The 15,785-nt window shown below is 44.8% G+C and overlaps 2 protein-coding genes across 7 annotated transcripts in view; one reads left to right on the top strand and one right to left on the bottom strand.

Annotated features, from left to right (window-relative positions):
• Window positions 1-15,785, top strand: part of TMEM242 (transmembrane protein 242) — a 29,588-nt gene that overhangs the window by 2,498 nt on the left and 11,305 nt on the right. The window contains exon 3 of the mRNA XM_084777449.1: window positions 4,582-4,719. Coding sequence (XP_084633575.1) covers window positions 4,582-4,719 — 138 coding nt within the window. The remainder of the gene's footprint in view (window positions 1-4,581; window positions 4,720-15,785) is intronic.
• LOC311595082 (uncharacterized protein) overlaps window positions 4,726-15,785 on the bottom strand; it is a 28,245-nt gene continuing 17,185 nt past the window's right edge. For 2 of the 6 annotated variants that reach the window (XM_084777444.1, XM_084777443.1), the window contains exons 3-6: window positions 13,888-14,138; window positions 6,826-6,866; window positions 6,461-6,546; window positions 4,726-5,992 (exon numbers count right to left, since the gene is read on the bottom strand). In XM_084777444.1, coding sequence (XP_084633570.1) covers window positions 5,832-5,992; window positions 6,461-6,546; window positions 6,826-6,866; window positions 13,888-14,106 — 507 coding nt within the window. In that variant the 5' untranslated portion in view covers window positions 14,107-14,138 and the 3' untranslated portion in view covers window positions 4,726-5,831. Of the gene's footprint in view, window positions 6,060-6,460; window positions 6,547-6,825; window positions 6,867-13,887; window positions 14,139-14,633; window positions 14,706-15,037; window positions 15,145-15,785 lie in introns of all 6 variants that reach the window. The other 4 variants (XM_084777445.1, XM_084777446.1, XM_084777447.1 and 1 more) reach the window with 4 other exon arrangements.

The raw sequence follows: 15,785 nt of genomic DNA, 5'->3' as shown, positions 1-15,785 counted from the left end.
CATAAAACCAACCTTACAGTCTTAGTGTACTTCATTGTAATGTGCCAGTAGTTTAAAAAAAAAAATTAAAAGGAAACAGTATTAGGTATATGCTATTGTGTAAACCAGTATTAACTTTACTCACTAATGATACTTGGATATGCTTGTTTTTTAAATTTCATATGAAAAGGTGGGAAGTGTGTGTGGAGCACCTCTGCTTGAGAGTGAAGTAAGATTTTTCTCCAGAAAAAGCAACCGCCTTACCAGCTGAACCAGCGTGTTTTGCCCATGGAGCATCTTCTTTGGGAAGAAACAACTGATAGGACTGTCAGTCTCTCACAAGTGGGGCATTTGGCAGACAGTTCCTTAAAAACACAAAGTGAGGGCTGGAGAGATGGTTCACAGGTTAAGAGCACTGACTGCTCCTTCAGAGGTCCTGAGTTCAATTCCCAGCGCACAACCACCTATAATGTGATCTGATGCCCTCTTCTGGCATGCAGGTAAAGAACTGTCTACATATAAATACATCTGTTTTTTTAAATGAAAATAAAATCTTTCTAAAATGATGCCTGGCACAAAAAAATGTTTTAAAAAAAACACACACACACATAAAGTGAGCTGGCTCTTGAGGAAAGCAGTTGTCAACTGCTGTTGCCAGGGATAGTAAGCTTTGAAGTGAGAACACTTAAGACTCGTGACCACCATCATGAACATGGCAGCATCTCAATTCTTAACAGCTTTGCTGTTATGATTTCAGCGGTGTTTTTAAAATACTGCTTAACACATGAGATCGAGAGCTGCATAATTTAGTAAACCATTTCTGAATGGTTACTTCACGGAATAGTGTCCATTCAAAGTGCAAAGCTGATGGGTGAATTTGAATGTTACACATGGCAGAAATTTTCATTACCAGGACTCTGTGTGGCAATCAACCTTTAGAGGGCTTTTTTGTTCAGTGCTGATATGAAGAAGAAAAGCTAATAAAAATACTTCTTTTTTTAACCATGTATTGGTGTGAGACAAGAGTTTTTATTCCTACACTTCAGCTGTCAATGAAAAATATAGAAAATATTTACAGCCAATTGACTACAGCTATGAAAAGCCACCTTTTAGGCTGTACATTTAAGAGATTAACAAAAGCATAAAACATCTATCCTCTATATTTTTTTTTTTTGCTTGGAAAGATAAGTTATCTTAATATAAAAGTGGGTTTACAACAATATGTAGTGGATTTGGTATTTTTAAATGAATAAAGTGTAAATTTCTTAGTTTTAATTTCTATTACATTAAACATTGATAAGCCCCACATAATTGAACATCTTTGGGACCCATGTGTAAGGAAACTTGAGAACCACCATACAGGTGGCTAAAATGTTACTAAGTTTGCCCCACATGGGGAAATGTTGAAATTAGCACATCCCTCCTTACCAGATCTCACCTGAGAGCATGTAGTTAACTGAGCTCATACTGAGCACCTGTTTAGAAAGCCGCTTAGCAGTGTGCTTCCATCACCACCTGGAGGACCTCTCGCATCCCCCATACTAAACCCAGACAGCTGAAGGCTACCATTGTTAGCTGCCCTTCCAAAGGCCTCACTCATGTCATACACACAGCCCACAGAGGCACCAAACAGGGACACAGAGGCACATGTAGATTAGGCTGTCTGTCCAACATGGCACACCACACCCCATCCCAACCCCACCCCCCCACCCCACCCCTGCGCCATAAATGATGTCACTTCTAGCAGTACTTTTATTTAAATAAGCTGTGCTTCTAGCCTGGGAACAGGCTCAAACTGCACCCCAAAAGGACTCTCAAATGACCAACCTTTCATCTGGGAACCGCCTATGCTTTTTCTACTTCAGGGGACAGTCATTCCTTACTACTGTATTCTGTAATTGCTGAGTCTTATTCTTGAAGCGTCTTTGGTTAGGGTACTTGAAATGCAGAATTGATGTGTATGTATACACAAAGCTTACTTACTAAGACAAGTCCGTGCTCTGCTTACCTTAGTATGATGGCATGGCAGAACTTCACATAACTGAGTTATTCTAAAACCCTTTTGTGAGTGGACAAGTGGAACAAAAAGGGCAGGTTACCACACATCTTTCTGACACAGCTTTAACTTCTAATAAGTAAAAAAAATCTTTTAAATTATAAATATAAATATATATAATATGTATATAATATATAAGTATATAATATATAAGTTATATATATTATAAAAGTTACTTTGGTGATATAACTATATAGAAATATTGGTCAGATTGATATGTAGGGGAAATAACTAGATTGAATATTCTCTCTCTCTCTCTCTCTGAATCCTCTTGTGTGTACATGGCTGGGGCATTATGTGTAGGGTCCAGATGCTGACACTGGCCGGCCTCCTCAATCTCTACTTTATTTTCTGAGACATGGTCTTTCTCCAATCCTGGAGCTCACCGATTTGGACAGATTGGTGGCCAGCAAGCCCCAGGGATCTCCCTGACCCATCCTCTATGTTGTCATTGTCTCAGACCCACGGTGCTGCGCCTGGCTTTTTCTGTGAGGGCTGCAGATCCCAGCTCAGCCTCATGCCTGTGCTGCAGTGCTTTATGCGCAGGGCCATCTCTCCACCCCCAGATCGAATTCTCCCTAAAAATCCCATTTGATGTTTATGGAAAATGAATCCTAGGATTACACTGAAAAAAGTTAAGGATGTGAAACTACACATTTGACCTTTGACATGACAGTTTGCTATTGGTGCTTCCTACTTAGGTGGATGATAGGTCAATTCTTGTTACCCACTTTCTCAGGCTCTGGTGAATACCAGGACTATCCATGGCCTCAAGTATTACAAACACAGAATAGAAAGTTCACTGCCTGTTGATTTTGGAAATACTGAGTAAAATAAGTACAGTGTAATTTATTCAGTTCAACTTCCAAATATGGAAGCCTTAATTTTAATTTAAAGGAGGGGAATCAATGAAGGGAAATGTAGCTTTTTTTTTTTTTTTTTTTTTTTTGGTTTTTCGAGACAGGGTTTCTCTGTGTAGCCTTGGCCATCCTGGACTCACTTTGTAGACCAGGCTGGCCTCGAACTCACAGCGATCCGCCTGCCTCTGCCTCCCGAGTGCTGGGATTAAAGGCATGCGCCACCACGCCCGGCCAAATGTAGCTTTTAAAACGTGTATGTACACCCATGCACATGTGCACACACATGACTTGTGTGTATGGCTATATCTAATGTCTTATAAAACAACATTATTTTTGGCAAGTTAAGTCTTTTCTGCAAAAAGTCAGCCAATATTATTTTGAACAGAGAGTATGAATATCATTTGATATTTTCTCCCAGAAGGAAAAACACGTAATTTGACTTTTTAAAACTCACAGAGAGATCAATCTTGACCATCGAGCTTCTCCTAAAATTCATGTTTGGAAGTTTGGAGCCGGTACTGTGTTCACCTCACACGTTAAGTGGCTGATAGCACACACATGCATCTGTTCTTATCTGAGAGTCTGTTGTGACTATCTTGAGTTATTTTCACATGATTATCTTTTTTATTTGACTTGGCAAAACAAAAGTGGGTTTGTGTAGACTTTGAAGAGTGAGTGCGCGCACAAAAAATATCTGTTCTTTACAGAGGGAAATGGCTACTTCATCTGTTTCTAAAATGAAATTGATAGCAGAGCATACGAGCTGATCCTAACAAAACAATATTGGTTGATGATCCTGCTTCTGAATGAGGATTGAGGCCAGATAAAGTCAGGATGCCAGTGGAGGCTGCAAAAACAGTGGCCATGTGGGACAGGAGTCAGACCCTAGAATAAATGTGCTTACACTAGGAAGTAGCTGAAGAAACATGCTGTAAAGAAAGATGCTGTCAGTCTGGTTAGATATCTACCAGCAGTGTCGGTCAGCAACCCTGAGTACCCAGCATCTGGTCTTGACTGCCTGTGGCCCTGCAGGCTAGCAGACAGGCTGCGGCCCAGGCACAGCACCTGCAGTCACACAGCACACGGGCACAGGAAAGGCCTGCACCGAGAAGTTTATTAAGCAGTACACAGGCAGTTGCTCTAAGAAAGAGAAGAACTTTAGTAAACTGAAACAATCTTTCCAGGTGGAAGACAGAATGTTTTAAACCCATTACCCCTGATTAGCTAGTTCCTCAAATGCTGTTTTAATGAATTTTTTAAAATTAATTTATTCTTGTTACATCTCAATGGTTATCCCATCCCTTGTATCCTCCCATTCTTCCCTCCCTCCCATTTTCCCCTTATTCCCCTCCCCTATGACTGACTGTTCCTGAGGGGGATTACCTCCCCCTGTATATGCTCATAGGGTATCAAGTCTCTTCTTGGTAACCTGCTGTCCTTCCTCTGAGTGCCACCAGGCCTCCCCCTCCAGGGGACAATGCTTGTGAATCTTGATGGTAATGCTTTAGGTTTTTCTGGAAGGAAAACAACCACAGAGCCCACATACTCATCAGTCAGAGGGCTCACACACTCACAGAGGTGGCAAAGCTACTGTGTGACCTTGGGTCAGGCCGGCCTCCAAGGCCAGCTTGCTTAGACATGGAATACAGAGTATTTTACCCACCATGCTTTCTCTGTTCGTTCCAGGGCACCATGGCCACGGCCGCCTTGCCAGAGAGTGGCTCTTCCCTTGCCCTGCGAGCCCTGGGCTGGGGTTCTCTTTATGCCTGGTGTGGGGTCGGCATGATCAGCTTTGCAGTCTGGAAAGCTTTAGGAGTTCACAGTGTAAGTACCTAGCCTTGTGGTTGACACCTGGCTGTGACGTTGTGTTGTCTCGAGTCCCTGGTTTTCAGTGTTGTGTATACTTTGGCCTCTGTCTTCTGAAGTAATGACACAGAATATGCCTAAATTCTTCCTAGTATGTAGGCAACTTCTCATTACTCGTAACGTATAAATATAAGCTGTTCAAATATAATCAGTGACTGAGTCAGAGCTAATGCCCATTCTGTATAAATTGGTATTTTTTAATAAAATTATTGATTTGGAACTACTTTCTATATTGTTTGACATCCATATACATAAACATACTTTTAAATAAAGCATTTTAATTAATTACTTAAATTATTAGTGTGTTGTATACATGTTTCAGAGAAAAGTTCTAAGCACCTGTGTGTGTATAAAATGGATACCCTGAACTAAAAATTATGCACTTTTAATAATCAATGAGAAGCAGTGTGGAGCAGGCTGCACCGGCTGGGAGTAGACAGTGCTTTGCAGAGGCGGCATCGGTGGCATGGATGAAAAGAGCTTTCTCATAAGCAAAGCCAGCACGGGGTTCTGGTGGGCGAGGGGGTGTGAAGTCCAGGCATGTGTCCAGGCACGGGACTGAGCACCTGGAAGATAGATGAGGACAGGGCAACAGGAGCAGGTGTCAGGTGGAATCAGGGGCTCCGTGTAGGACTTGTGAGCTTGAGCCGTCGGTTAGGCACATTGTCCTAGTCACCCTTTGATTGCTGTGAAGAGACACCATGACCAACCTGACCAAGGCACCTCTCAGAAAGGAAAGCACTTAAGTGTACTCACTTAAGGCATGGCGTGCCTCCATCTCACCTCTGCTCTTTACCCCACTGTCACTGTTGCCTGCTCAGCATTTCTCACAGCAGACTGGCGACTCCTCAGAAAAGTCAGAAGACCCGTGACTGGAGGGCTGTTGATGACTGTTGCCTTTTGCTCATTTCTCCAGACATTTGGACATGGCCGACCAGAGGATGCTAATATGGGGAGCTGGTGAGCCTAAGTCGCTTGCCTGAGCTCACAGAGCTTTCTGTCAGCGAGCCGAGCTTGGGACTCAGCTCTGAATATTTAGGAGCTAGGTTTTCCAGTTTTACTTCTGGTAGCTAAGATGGGAAATAGGTAGGGGAGAGGGGAGGGCGAGCTGGATTTGATTGGCCCGATCCACATGGTTTTGGGTGGCTCTCCAAGCTTTCCCAGACCGATGTCAGTCTTACAGGACTGGCCTTTCTCTCCTCACAGAAGAGGAGACACTTTAAGCAATCGTCTGAAGCAGAAAAACACTTAGGATATAGGGACACGTGAACAAAAGATGAGTAGCAGTTATCCGATAACTGTGAGCAAGAATGTTGACAGAAACATGTGAACAAACTAATAAGCTATGGATAAATGATTTACTTTCTTAGAAATATTACTATAGTGTTAGTATTACTTTAAAAAACTACACAGATGTTTATATTCATGCCACCCAAATGCACCCAACCTATATGTGAGGTTTTATTTTATTATTTGTACCAGAAATGAAGCACAGCCGCCTAGGAGCTCAGGAGACTGCTCTGACTGGCTGAGGTCTGTCTGGGGACACTTCTGCCATTGGTGCTTTCTGCATTAGCTACTGGATGCTGACAGCCTGTGTCCCCCATACTTAGTACTGTAGGTCATCAGCAGTACTCTGTGATCAGAGGGGTCATGATAGGCAAGGCCCACTGCTGAGGACAGCATCTGCCTAACTCACCGAACATGGAGAAGTAGAGCTGGTTCCTGCACAGAGCCTTCATCCCTACGTTCCAGCATCTTTGGTACAGGAAAATATTCCACATGCTACCAACGGAGAAACATAAACATTAAGTCAGCCACAAACCCTTTGATCTACAATATAAATCTGCCTGCAAAACATGCTAGAGCAGTGGTGGCACAAAGCTTGTGTGAGTAACCAGCTCACGTTTGATTTGACGTAAGGCCCTCTCCATGAGACGAAACTCACACTTGGTACTGCTAGAGTGACAAGAACCTGAGACTGAATGTCCCAGGGACCTAGAGTAAAACCAAATACTAAAATCAAAACAATGTAGCAATAATATGACACTCTGCTGTACTCACAGGTCAGTGCCTTGTTCAGCCAGCACCAGAGAAGCTTCCTCCTGCATCAGATGGAAACAAATACAGAAACCCACAATCAGACATTATGCAGAAATAGAGACTGAGGACCACTCAGCCCTAAATGGGATGTCTCCATCAGATCATGCCCCTGCACGCCCCCCACCCCCACCCCAGAGCTCAGGAACTCAGAAGAAAGGAGGCAGTAAGAGCCAGAGGCCTGGAGCACACCAAGGAAACAAGGCCCTCTAAAACTGTGATCCACACAAAAACTGCAGCAGTATGCACAGGGCCTGCACAGCTCTGCAGCCGGTGGGGCCCTAGAACTGAAGGAAGTGGGCACACACCCCCATCCCCAACCCTGAAGCTGTTTCCAGTTGATAACACTTGCAAAGGAAATTTTACTTTCCTCCAAAAGAGTCTGACTTGGGAAACAAACTACTCTTAAGGGTAGACTGTATGCCTAGCAACAGATGGCCAACAGAAAACAAACTCTACAGCATCCATGGAGGTTCTTTATCTCATAGTGTCATGTCAGGGCTTTTTCATATTGACATACACATACATACATACATACATACATACATACATACATACATACATACTTTTAAAAATTTTTATTTCTTGTATATTTTTTCTTATCTCTTTTTACCCTACTAGTACTTTGCACATAGATTATAGCTTCCAGTTTACTGTTTTTATGAGACCCCTGAGTGCAGTTGAGTGGGGAGTTTCTTGTGTTTCTCTTAGGCTCTTTTTCTTGTTTTGTCTGACTTCAATGTAATAGTTTCGTTTTATCTTATCATTTTTTACTTTATTACTATCCCTTAGAATCCTGTTTGTGTTCTAATGAGAGACAGTGGAGCTGCCCAGAGCTGAGTCTGTGCTGACACAGAGCCCTGCCCCACGCTCCTAGGCAGAAAGGGGGGTGGGAAGGAACTGGGAGGTGCAGCGGGAGGGAAACCGTAATCAGGATATATTATGTGAGGAAAAGGTCTTTTCAATAAGAGGGAAAAATACGAGTCATAATAAGAAATCAATCTAAATTTTCATAAACCAATAAAAGTAGGTTATTATACTCCTGAGGACTTGGCTTTATGGGCCAGGTTGTGCTATTTTAGTTTCTAGAACATGAACGACTTTGTTTTATGACATCAATAAGAGGATTATTACCTAAGTAAAGTATTTGAGGGAGAAAAAAATATTTTCTAGTTAGCGTTACTGCATGTGAGAATATTGGACTCTTTGACATTGCATCTTAACATCCTACTAGAAGGGGAGTGCAGACACCCTCTCTCCCACCTCAGAGTGGGCTCAGTCGGCCCTTCTGCTCTTCAAAGATGCCCTCAGAAGACTAACCCGTCTGACACCTGTCCAAGGGCGGGAATGCCTGCTAACCTATGGATTTACCCCTCCAGAACTCATCTGTGGGGCTCCCCTAGCAAAGGGCACAACCCTGCCCCAGGCTCCTAGAAGCCAATGTGAGCGGATCCCTGCACTGACAGTTTGAAAGCCGGAGGCTGACCCGAGACTGGTAGTGAACTTGGATCTCTGTGTCTGGCCTCATTTGAAAAATGCCATTTTTCTACAGCTTAAGGTGGTGGGCTCAGGAGATGAGCAGACTGGCCCACGCCCTGCACCTAGTATGTCGGCAAGGTGGCCAGTCCCACAATCAACTTCACGTAGTCCCAGGAGCTACCCTGAATTGTGCTCTGCTCTAAATCCAGTTGCTCTTGCCTGCCATCGTGTGGCTGACTGTGAGCAGTGCGCCTGAAGAGCTTACGTTTCCTGTTTCACAGCTACCCCTGCTGGCCTGAGAGGCAACATGTTTAAATTGTTCAAACCAAAACTTCAGTGTTTACCCATAGTTATTACGAAATTTCACTGCACAGTGAACACATAGAATTCGTCAAGTGCAAAAGTACATTTGTATTATATGTAGTAGTGTGGCACTGAAGCAGAGATTCACAAAAGGACAGCTGCTGGAAGCTTTGGTGTTAGCCTTGCTCAAGGCTAAGGTGAGGCCTTTAGAAACTGGTCCAGGTTCAGCATGCATCCACTGCAATGCCTTGGCCAGTACTGAACCAGCACATCCAGCTTGATTGGTCTATGTGAATTCACTGATCATTAGGAATTATGGTTGAGTTGTGGTATTTTATCATCTGAGTATGATTGAAGCAGTATTTCATCTCTGCATCTTTACTGTGGGGGGGGGGAGGGGAGGGGAGGGTTGCTGTACACATGATTCCAGGAGAAAGCCTTTCAGCCCAGGTGAGTACACAGTGGGACAGTGGGATTAGATGTCACCAGGCAGGTGGCTTAGCAAACAGTTGAGAGAAATGTGATATTAAGCAGTGGTTTCCTGTTTATGGAAGAAAGCAAAATTCTCTTTAGTTAATGGCATGTTACTCACGCAGTGAGTGACAGGGTAACTTTGTCACTAGTGCCCTTTTATTACTTGCTAGGTATTAATTGGTGGATGAAGGATTTCTGAAGAGGTTTAGCTTCTTCGTAGCTAGACTACTCTGTCTTTCTTTCTCCCTCTCGGAAAGTGACATGTTAGCTATCTCACTACTTCTTGGTTGTGCTTATGAATACAGAAGGGAGTGTGTAGTGCTCCGCCTGTGGTCCTGTGCTGGGTGTTCTCACCTCAGAGGCCCGGCAGTCACCGCAGGTTGCCATTACTGAATGTGAGACTATGTGGGATCTTATATTGTACCTTGTGTCATACAGAAAGGAGAATGCAGACGTCCCTACCTGTCCATAGGTCTCAGGCTCACGCCTCTGCTCTCTAACTGCCCAGCTCCTCTTGTGGCTTGTATAGACTAGTCATGAAGCCTGGGTAAGGATTTATCATTTACAGCTGTTGCCTTTAAAGGAGCTAAAACACCAATCATAATAAAACCCAGGGATGAAAATGTCCTCTGTCATGGCAAATCACTTTAAATTATCTACAGATTTAATTTTAAATTAATGAATAAGCGGAGATTTAACTTTATTGCTTTTTTTAAACTATTGGATAAGGAGGGATATGTCATTAAGTATTGAGTCAGTCAGCTACCTGGTACTGTAACGGAGAACCTGAGGTCATGAGTGTCCTCTGGGAAAGATTACTCAGGACTGAGTGGCCCATTGTTTCCTGCTCCTGGTGGAGGGGTGGAGCTCAGTGGCAGCGGGCATGCAAGGTGGGTAGAATTGCTCAGGTCACCAGCTAAGGAAGAGCCAGGAAGGCTTGGACAGTCCTCGTCCCAGCCAAATGCTCCTCCTCCCAGTGCACCTCCTGGACACCCCCCCCATGAGGCCCTCTTCCCATAGTGCCAGCGTCTATTAGCAGCACTCTGAGGCCAAGTCTTCAACATGTGGATCTCTGAGGAACCTTCAAAATCCAAATTATGGATGGCTGCATGGATGTGTTTAAAATAGAATGTGTAGAACCTGTTTCTTTAAAAAGATACTTCATGGTTTTCTTCAGCTAACCACTACAAAGGCGTCCAGACGGAACTCCCCTGAGTTGTGATCTCCAACCAAAGTGGGGCTTCCTTTCAGACCCATTCTCTCTGCCTGAGGGCACGCCCACAGCATCCAGTGGAAGCTCTCTGATTTGGATGGTTCCCCCCCCCCCAGCAGTCATGGGGCCATCTTCACCCAACAGACTACATAAATCTTCATCACATAATGACTGTGTGGTACTCCACCACATAATCTACTTAAACAGCCCTGCCGCTGGGGCCGGCCTGTCACTATTAAATATTATAATGAAGCTGTTAAGCCATACATCTTACTGCTCTTTCCTTGATTAAGAAAATCGTCATAAGGACAGAAGATGTTAATGTGGAAGCAAAGGGTGTTTAAAAATGTTTCTGATGTGTGTTGCTAAGGGGCTGTGTAGAAACAGCGGGAAGGTTAGGATGCACATTTTTCCTAGCTCCCTGGCCATTGGTGGCTTCTGCTTTTCTGTAATGTTTGCCAGTGTGCTAGATGTTAAACTGGGTATCTCTGGCTGTGAAGGTTCACTTGGAGACAGTTGAGTCTGGAATCTTGCAAAGTTCCCCATGTCCTGTCCTGTTTGCTTTTTCTGATGGTCGTTGCTACTCTCCCAAAAGTCTGGCCTCCTTCCTCTTTAAAAATCAGGAAGTTAGAAGTGTGAATGAAGCATATTTTACCTGTCTTCTGAAATAGGCATTTGCCTTTGTATCCTGAGACATGGTACCTGTCTGTTAGGACCGACAGGATGCACTCTAAACAGGATGTATTTGCTCAGACTCTCGAGCTGCATGCTTGTTACTGCAGCACCTGAGAGGCGGGGCAGAAGCTGGAGAGTTGGAGGTCAGCCTGGGCCATGCAAGTTCCAGGCAGTGTGGGCTGTTGAGCAAGACCGCTTCAAAACACAAAAACAAAAAAGCCCAAAAGCATTTTCTCCAGTTCTTTTTGTTACTATATATATATAATATATATATATTATACATATATATGTATATAAGTATATATAGAGATAGGTAGATATAGATATTTGCCTTTATTTACTTATTTTTGAGACATAATTTTTATGGTAGCTTATTAGGCTCACTTCTAACCCTGATAGCCACTGTAAGGGCCTTTACAGTTGACTTCCTTCTTTGTACTCTTTGCTAATTTTAATTTTCATCAATATTTACCAATGTCCCTTATTAGTACTCAGATGTGTCTCATCAGTGTCACTTACAAATACATTTATCCCCACTCGATATTTCATTTATGCATCTCAATGAAACAGCTGGCCCATATTTAAGTAAAACTGTGGAAAGGTTTACAAGTTTTAACTTTGAAGGTGTCAAAGAAGGGAAATAGGCCTTTAAGTGCTGGGTATTTCACTGGTTCACCTAAAGGTTAAAAGCAAGTCTGAGTTTCCTGGCAAATTGTTTAATGGCAGCCATTTTGGAGTGGCCTAATCGAATGCTCTGCCCCAGGAAGAAGAGCCGCTTTCTTGTTCTGATTGCCACTATGCCTCACTTCCTCCTCCCGACAGTGTTTGCTGGAACTGCAGAACAGAGTCGTCTCGACCTGGCAGCAGTTTCTTCTGTCAGCCTTGCAGACTGAGGAATGTTTTCCTGGAATCATTTAAAAATGAATTGGAAGTAGCAGCGTGCATTAGCTAGTCAGTTCAAGTCTGGGGTGACAAGAACATCTCTGTCACCCTCATTTCCTATTCCACTACAGCAGCTCTAATGGCCTCACTCGAACTGGGGAGAGGCATTTGATGTAAATGTGGAAGAGCAATTTGGTGACAGAGGGCCTGAGTCACGTGGTCGCGTTCCGTTTGAAGTGGGAGATAATGACCTGGTACTTTTTTTTTAACCCTAGGGAGGGGGGAGTCTGCTCTTTGGGCACATTTCCAAACTACTTCTTTAGAAACCCACCAATTTCTTTTTATAAGTAAAATTTGGCCTCAAAGCATTTTGCAAAGTGGGAATGTGCCCCAATTAATGGGAGCTAAGTGGTGTTGTAAGAGCCTTGGTGTTCAGAGGCCCCACACAAGCCAGGCTTCGTCACCTTGCTTTCTCGGATGTGCTGAGTTGGAGGCGGGGTTATCCTGGACTTAACCTGTTTGGGGTTTTTGCTTTCCCTTTGTCTTGATCATTGAGCTAACTGGCTCCTTTCTCACAGCACAGCACTGTGTACGGAAAGAGTTGGCACTGCCGCTTCCCCTTAAGTGTCAGTCTCAGAGCCACCTGTGACTGCTTAGTCTCCTACAGAGAGGGGGAGCTCTGGGGCATTACATAGTTGGTAGGTTTGTATATGAAGTTTAACTTGTCACTTGTATACAGAAAATGCAGTCTTCTCTCAAAATGAGTTCTAACTAAAAGTCGTCCAGAATACTTAACTGTGTTTGTACGTGTGCATGTGTTAGAGGCCAATGCTAGGCAACTTCCTCGAATCAGGGTCTCTCATTCAGCCTCAGGCTTGCTAATCTGGCTAGACTGCCTGGCCAGCAAATCCTGGGTATTCTCCCAGGCCTGGGGCTTGGGGTGCACCCTGCTGCAGCAGCCTTACCCGGGTGCTGGGAGCAAACTTAGCTGCTCCTGTTCATGTAGTACACACTACACTGAGCCGCTGCCTCAACTCACCCTGGTTGACTTGTATGCTAATCTTGGTGACAGTACACACCTGTAATCACAGCACTTGGGAGAATCTCTAGTTCTAAGGCCAGCCTGAGCTACGTAAGGAGACTCTGTAAAAAATAATAATAATAATAATTTTTTATTTTTTTTGAAACAGGGTCTCTCTTTGTTAGGCTTGGCTGTCCTGGGCTCGCTTTGTAGACCAGGCTGGCCTTGAACTCACAGCGATCCACCTGATTGCTGGGATTAAAGGTGTGCCGCCACCACGCCAGGCTTATATATTAATTTTTAATGTGCTGCATATGTTTTCACCCTGAGAATTGTGCTGAATGTTATCAAATGCAATGCAGTGATGGGGTATCTTTAGCAGGACCATGCAAGGTGTGCCCCTCAGTTATTAGAACATGCCACAGACCTAGTATAAAAGAGTTTACTGGGGAGGAGAAAGGGACAGAGGCAGACAGACAAGTGGACATATAGACAGGCAGACAGGCAGGCCAGCGGGATCACCTGTACGCTAACACTGAGTGTGACTTGATGAGTGATATCAGTTATTGTTTCGTTTGTATTAAAAGATTCTGGGCTTTTGTTGTTTTCTTATTCTTCTCTGGATTCTGGTTTGGCTCTCACTGGCAGCTGTGTCACCTCTGCACTCGTGCAGCTGTTCTGGATATGCAGTGGTGCTCCCGGCCCTTTCTTCGGCCCTCATCTTTTCTTCTTCAGGTTCTAGCCACTGGGCAGCCTTGTTCACAGGCCCAGAGGCCCACAGGGCCTGGCACTGATCCCTGTAGCTACATCAGGTGCCACGTGTGCTTCCTTCCCACTGAACTGTCATTTATCCCAACACCCACCTACACTACAGTCACACCCCCTCTGAACGGCAGCATCCACAAAGCTGCCCAGAAAGAAAACCAGATTGCGATTCATAATTACATCTCCCCATGTTTCATCAGTCCCCAAATCTTACCTGTCCTTCACACCGCCGTTTCATCTGGAGCCACGCCTTCCCACTGGGTAATCTAAACGGTTCTGTGTTCTCCTTCCCTCGCTGATGCTGGGGCATCCAACCTGCACTGAGTTCCACTGTCAGGGGTGGACTGTGCGTGTGGCTGCCGGCCAGCTGTGTAGGCAGTAGGTGCCACCACTGCCACCAGGTCATCTTCCCAGACTCTGCTGCTGCCATCATAGCCCTTGGCCTTCGCTGATTGTCTTTTTCTGCTGCAGCATGTACAGAAATGCTCGGTTTATTTCAGCTCTGAAACTCCATGTTCTGGTAGCCACTGCTGTCCTCACACTAGCAGCCCATTTGTCTGCATCCCCAACTGAAATGACTCCCCAAAACACTGCCTGGGATTGCTGTCTCCTCCTTTGCTGCCCTCCATCCAGCTCCGCCCCCCACCCACCCACCAGTGGCGCACTGAAGTGTTCCAGGTCACCAGCTCCCTCCTGTTGCCAGACTTAGGCCTCTCCATAGCACTGGACAGTGGACTGAGCCTGCTCTGGCTTGCTGCTACTGCCAGAGTGACCAGTGGGCTTTCCACCCAGATCTGATCTCCATCTCCCCTCCTCTGCTCAGCTCTCTCACCCAGACTCCGGTGCTTAAAGCAATCTGTCCCATGTAGTGCTCTCCAAACATATAGCCCCAGCCCTTCAGACTGACAGCCACCATCACCTGCTTGTCTCACGGTATGTCTGGTGGTAACACACACTAACCAGAATTCCTGGTTCTCTTGTGTTGCTCCCTTAATCTTCCCCCACTGAGGAAACACCTTCATTGCCTCAACTCTGAAATTCAAAAGCCCAAGGACTGTCTAGTTTCCGGTCCCTTCTAACCCCTGCGCATGCGCCGCGGTCAGCCCACTGAAGAGCATGCCCTCACTCCTCTCTGCCTGTGTTCATCTTTTGCTTGCACCCTGACAGCTTCCTGTCCAGTCTCTCAGCCTCACCCATTTCCCCTAGATTTGTTTCCCTACATGGCAGCCAGATATATTTTTAAAATGTAAGTGGATGGATCATGCCCGTCCTTCATTTAAAGCCGTCAATGGCTTCCTGCTAACAGGCTTACTTGATGGAGCCCACTACCGCCCTGACCACATCCAGACCCCCCAGCCACCCACCCCGCCTGCTGATCTTCAGTGCGGCTGGCCTCTTCGGTGCCGCAGCGCCGGGCTTCTTAACCTTTTCCACTCTCGGTCTTTTTCACCTAAGAAATGTTTACGTAACCCTGGGTACGTAGGAACAAAATAATTACACAGTCGAGCACTTACTAATAATAAACCCCTTTCCTTTTTAGTGGTTAATCCGAGTTGTTCTTTCACATTGAATCAACAATTATGAATATGATGTTACAAAAATGTGATTTGGAGAATTTATCAGAGGAGCTGGCCAGTTTGCTTTTCAGTTGTTTGTTTTGTTTCATTTTTGTTTTTCGAGACAGGGTTTCTCTGAGTAGCCTTGGCTGTCCTGGACTCACTTTGTAGACCAGACTGGCCTGGAACTCACAGCGATCCTCCTGCCTCTGCCTCCCTGAGTGCTAGGATTAAAGATGTGCACCGCCATGCCCAGCTTTGCTTTTCAGTGTTTAATTCTTAAATCAGAGTCATTGTAAGTGCTTTCCCAGTATGTCCTCTCTACCCACACCTGTGTCCTACTTGCAAGGCAAACTTTGTGGCTTGGCTCTGACAGAGAAAAATACTTTGGGCTCTAAGATTTATAAAGACCCTCACTTGAGGATCACTTTAGTTTGTGATCAACACAATTAGATTTTTAATTTAATTTTTTAAACTACAGTTCTCATGTTAGGGATTTCTTTTTTTTGGGGGGGGGGGGACTCGAGACAGGGTCTCTCTGTGTTAGCCATGGCTG

This window comes from Acomys minous (assembly GCF_964271855.1).
Source record: "Acomys minous genome assembly, chromosome: 3".
NCBI classification, from domain to species: domain Eukaryota; kingdom Metazoa; phylum Chordata; class Mammalia; order Rodentia; family Muridae; genus Acomys; species Acomys minous.
The sequence above is the reverse complement of the archived record's forward strand: the minus strand, read 5'-3'. Positions and strand labels throughout refer to the sequence as shown.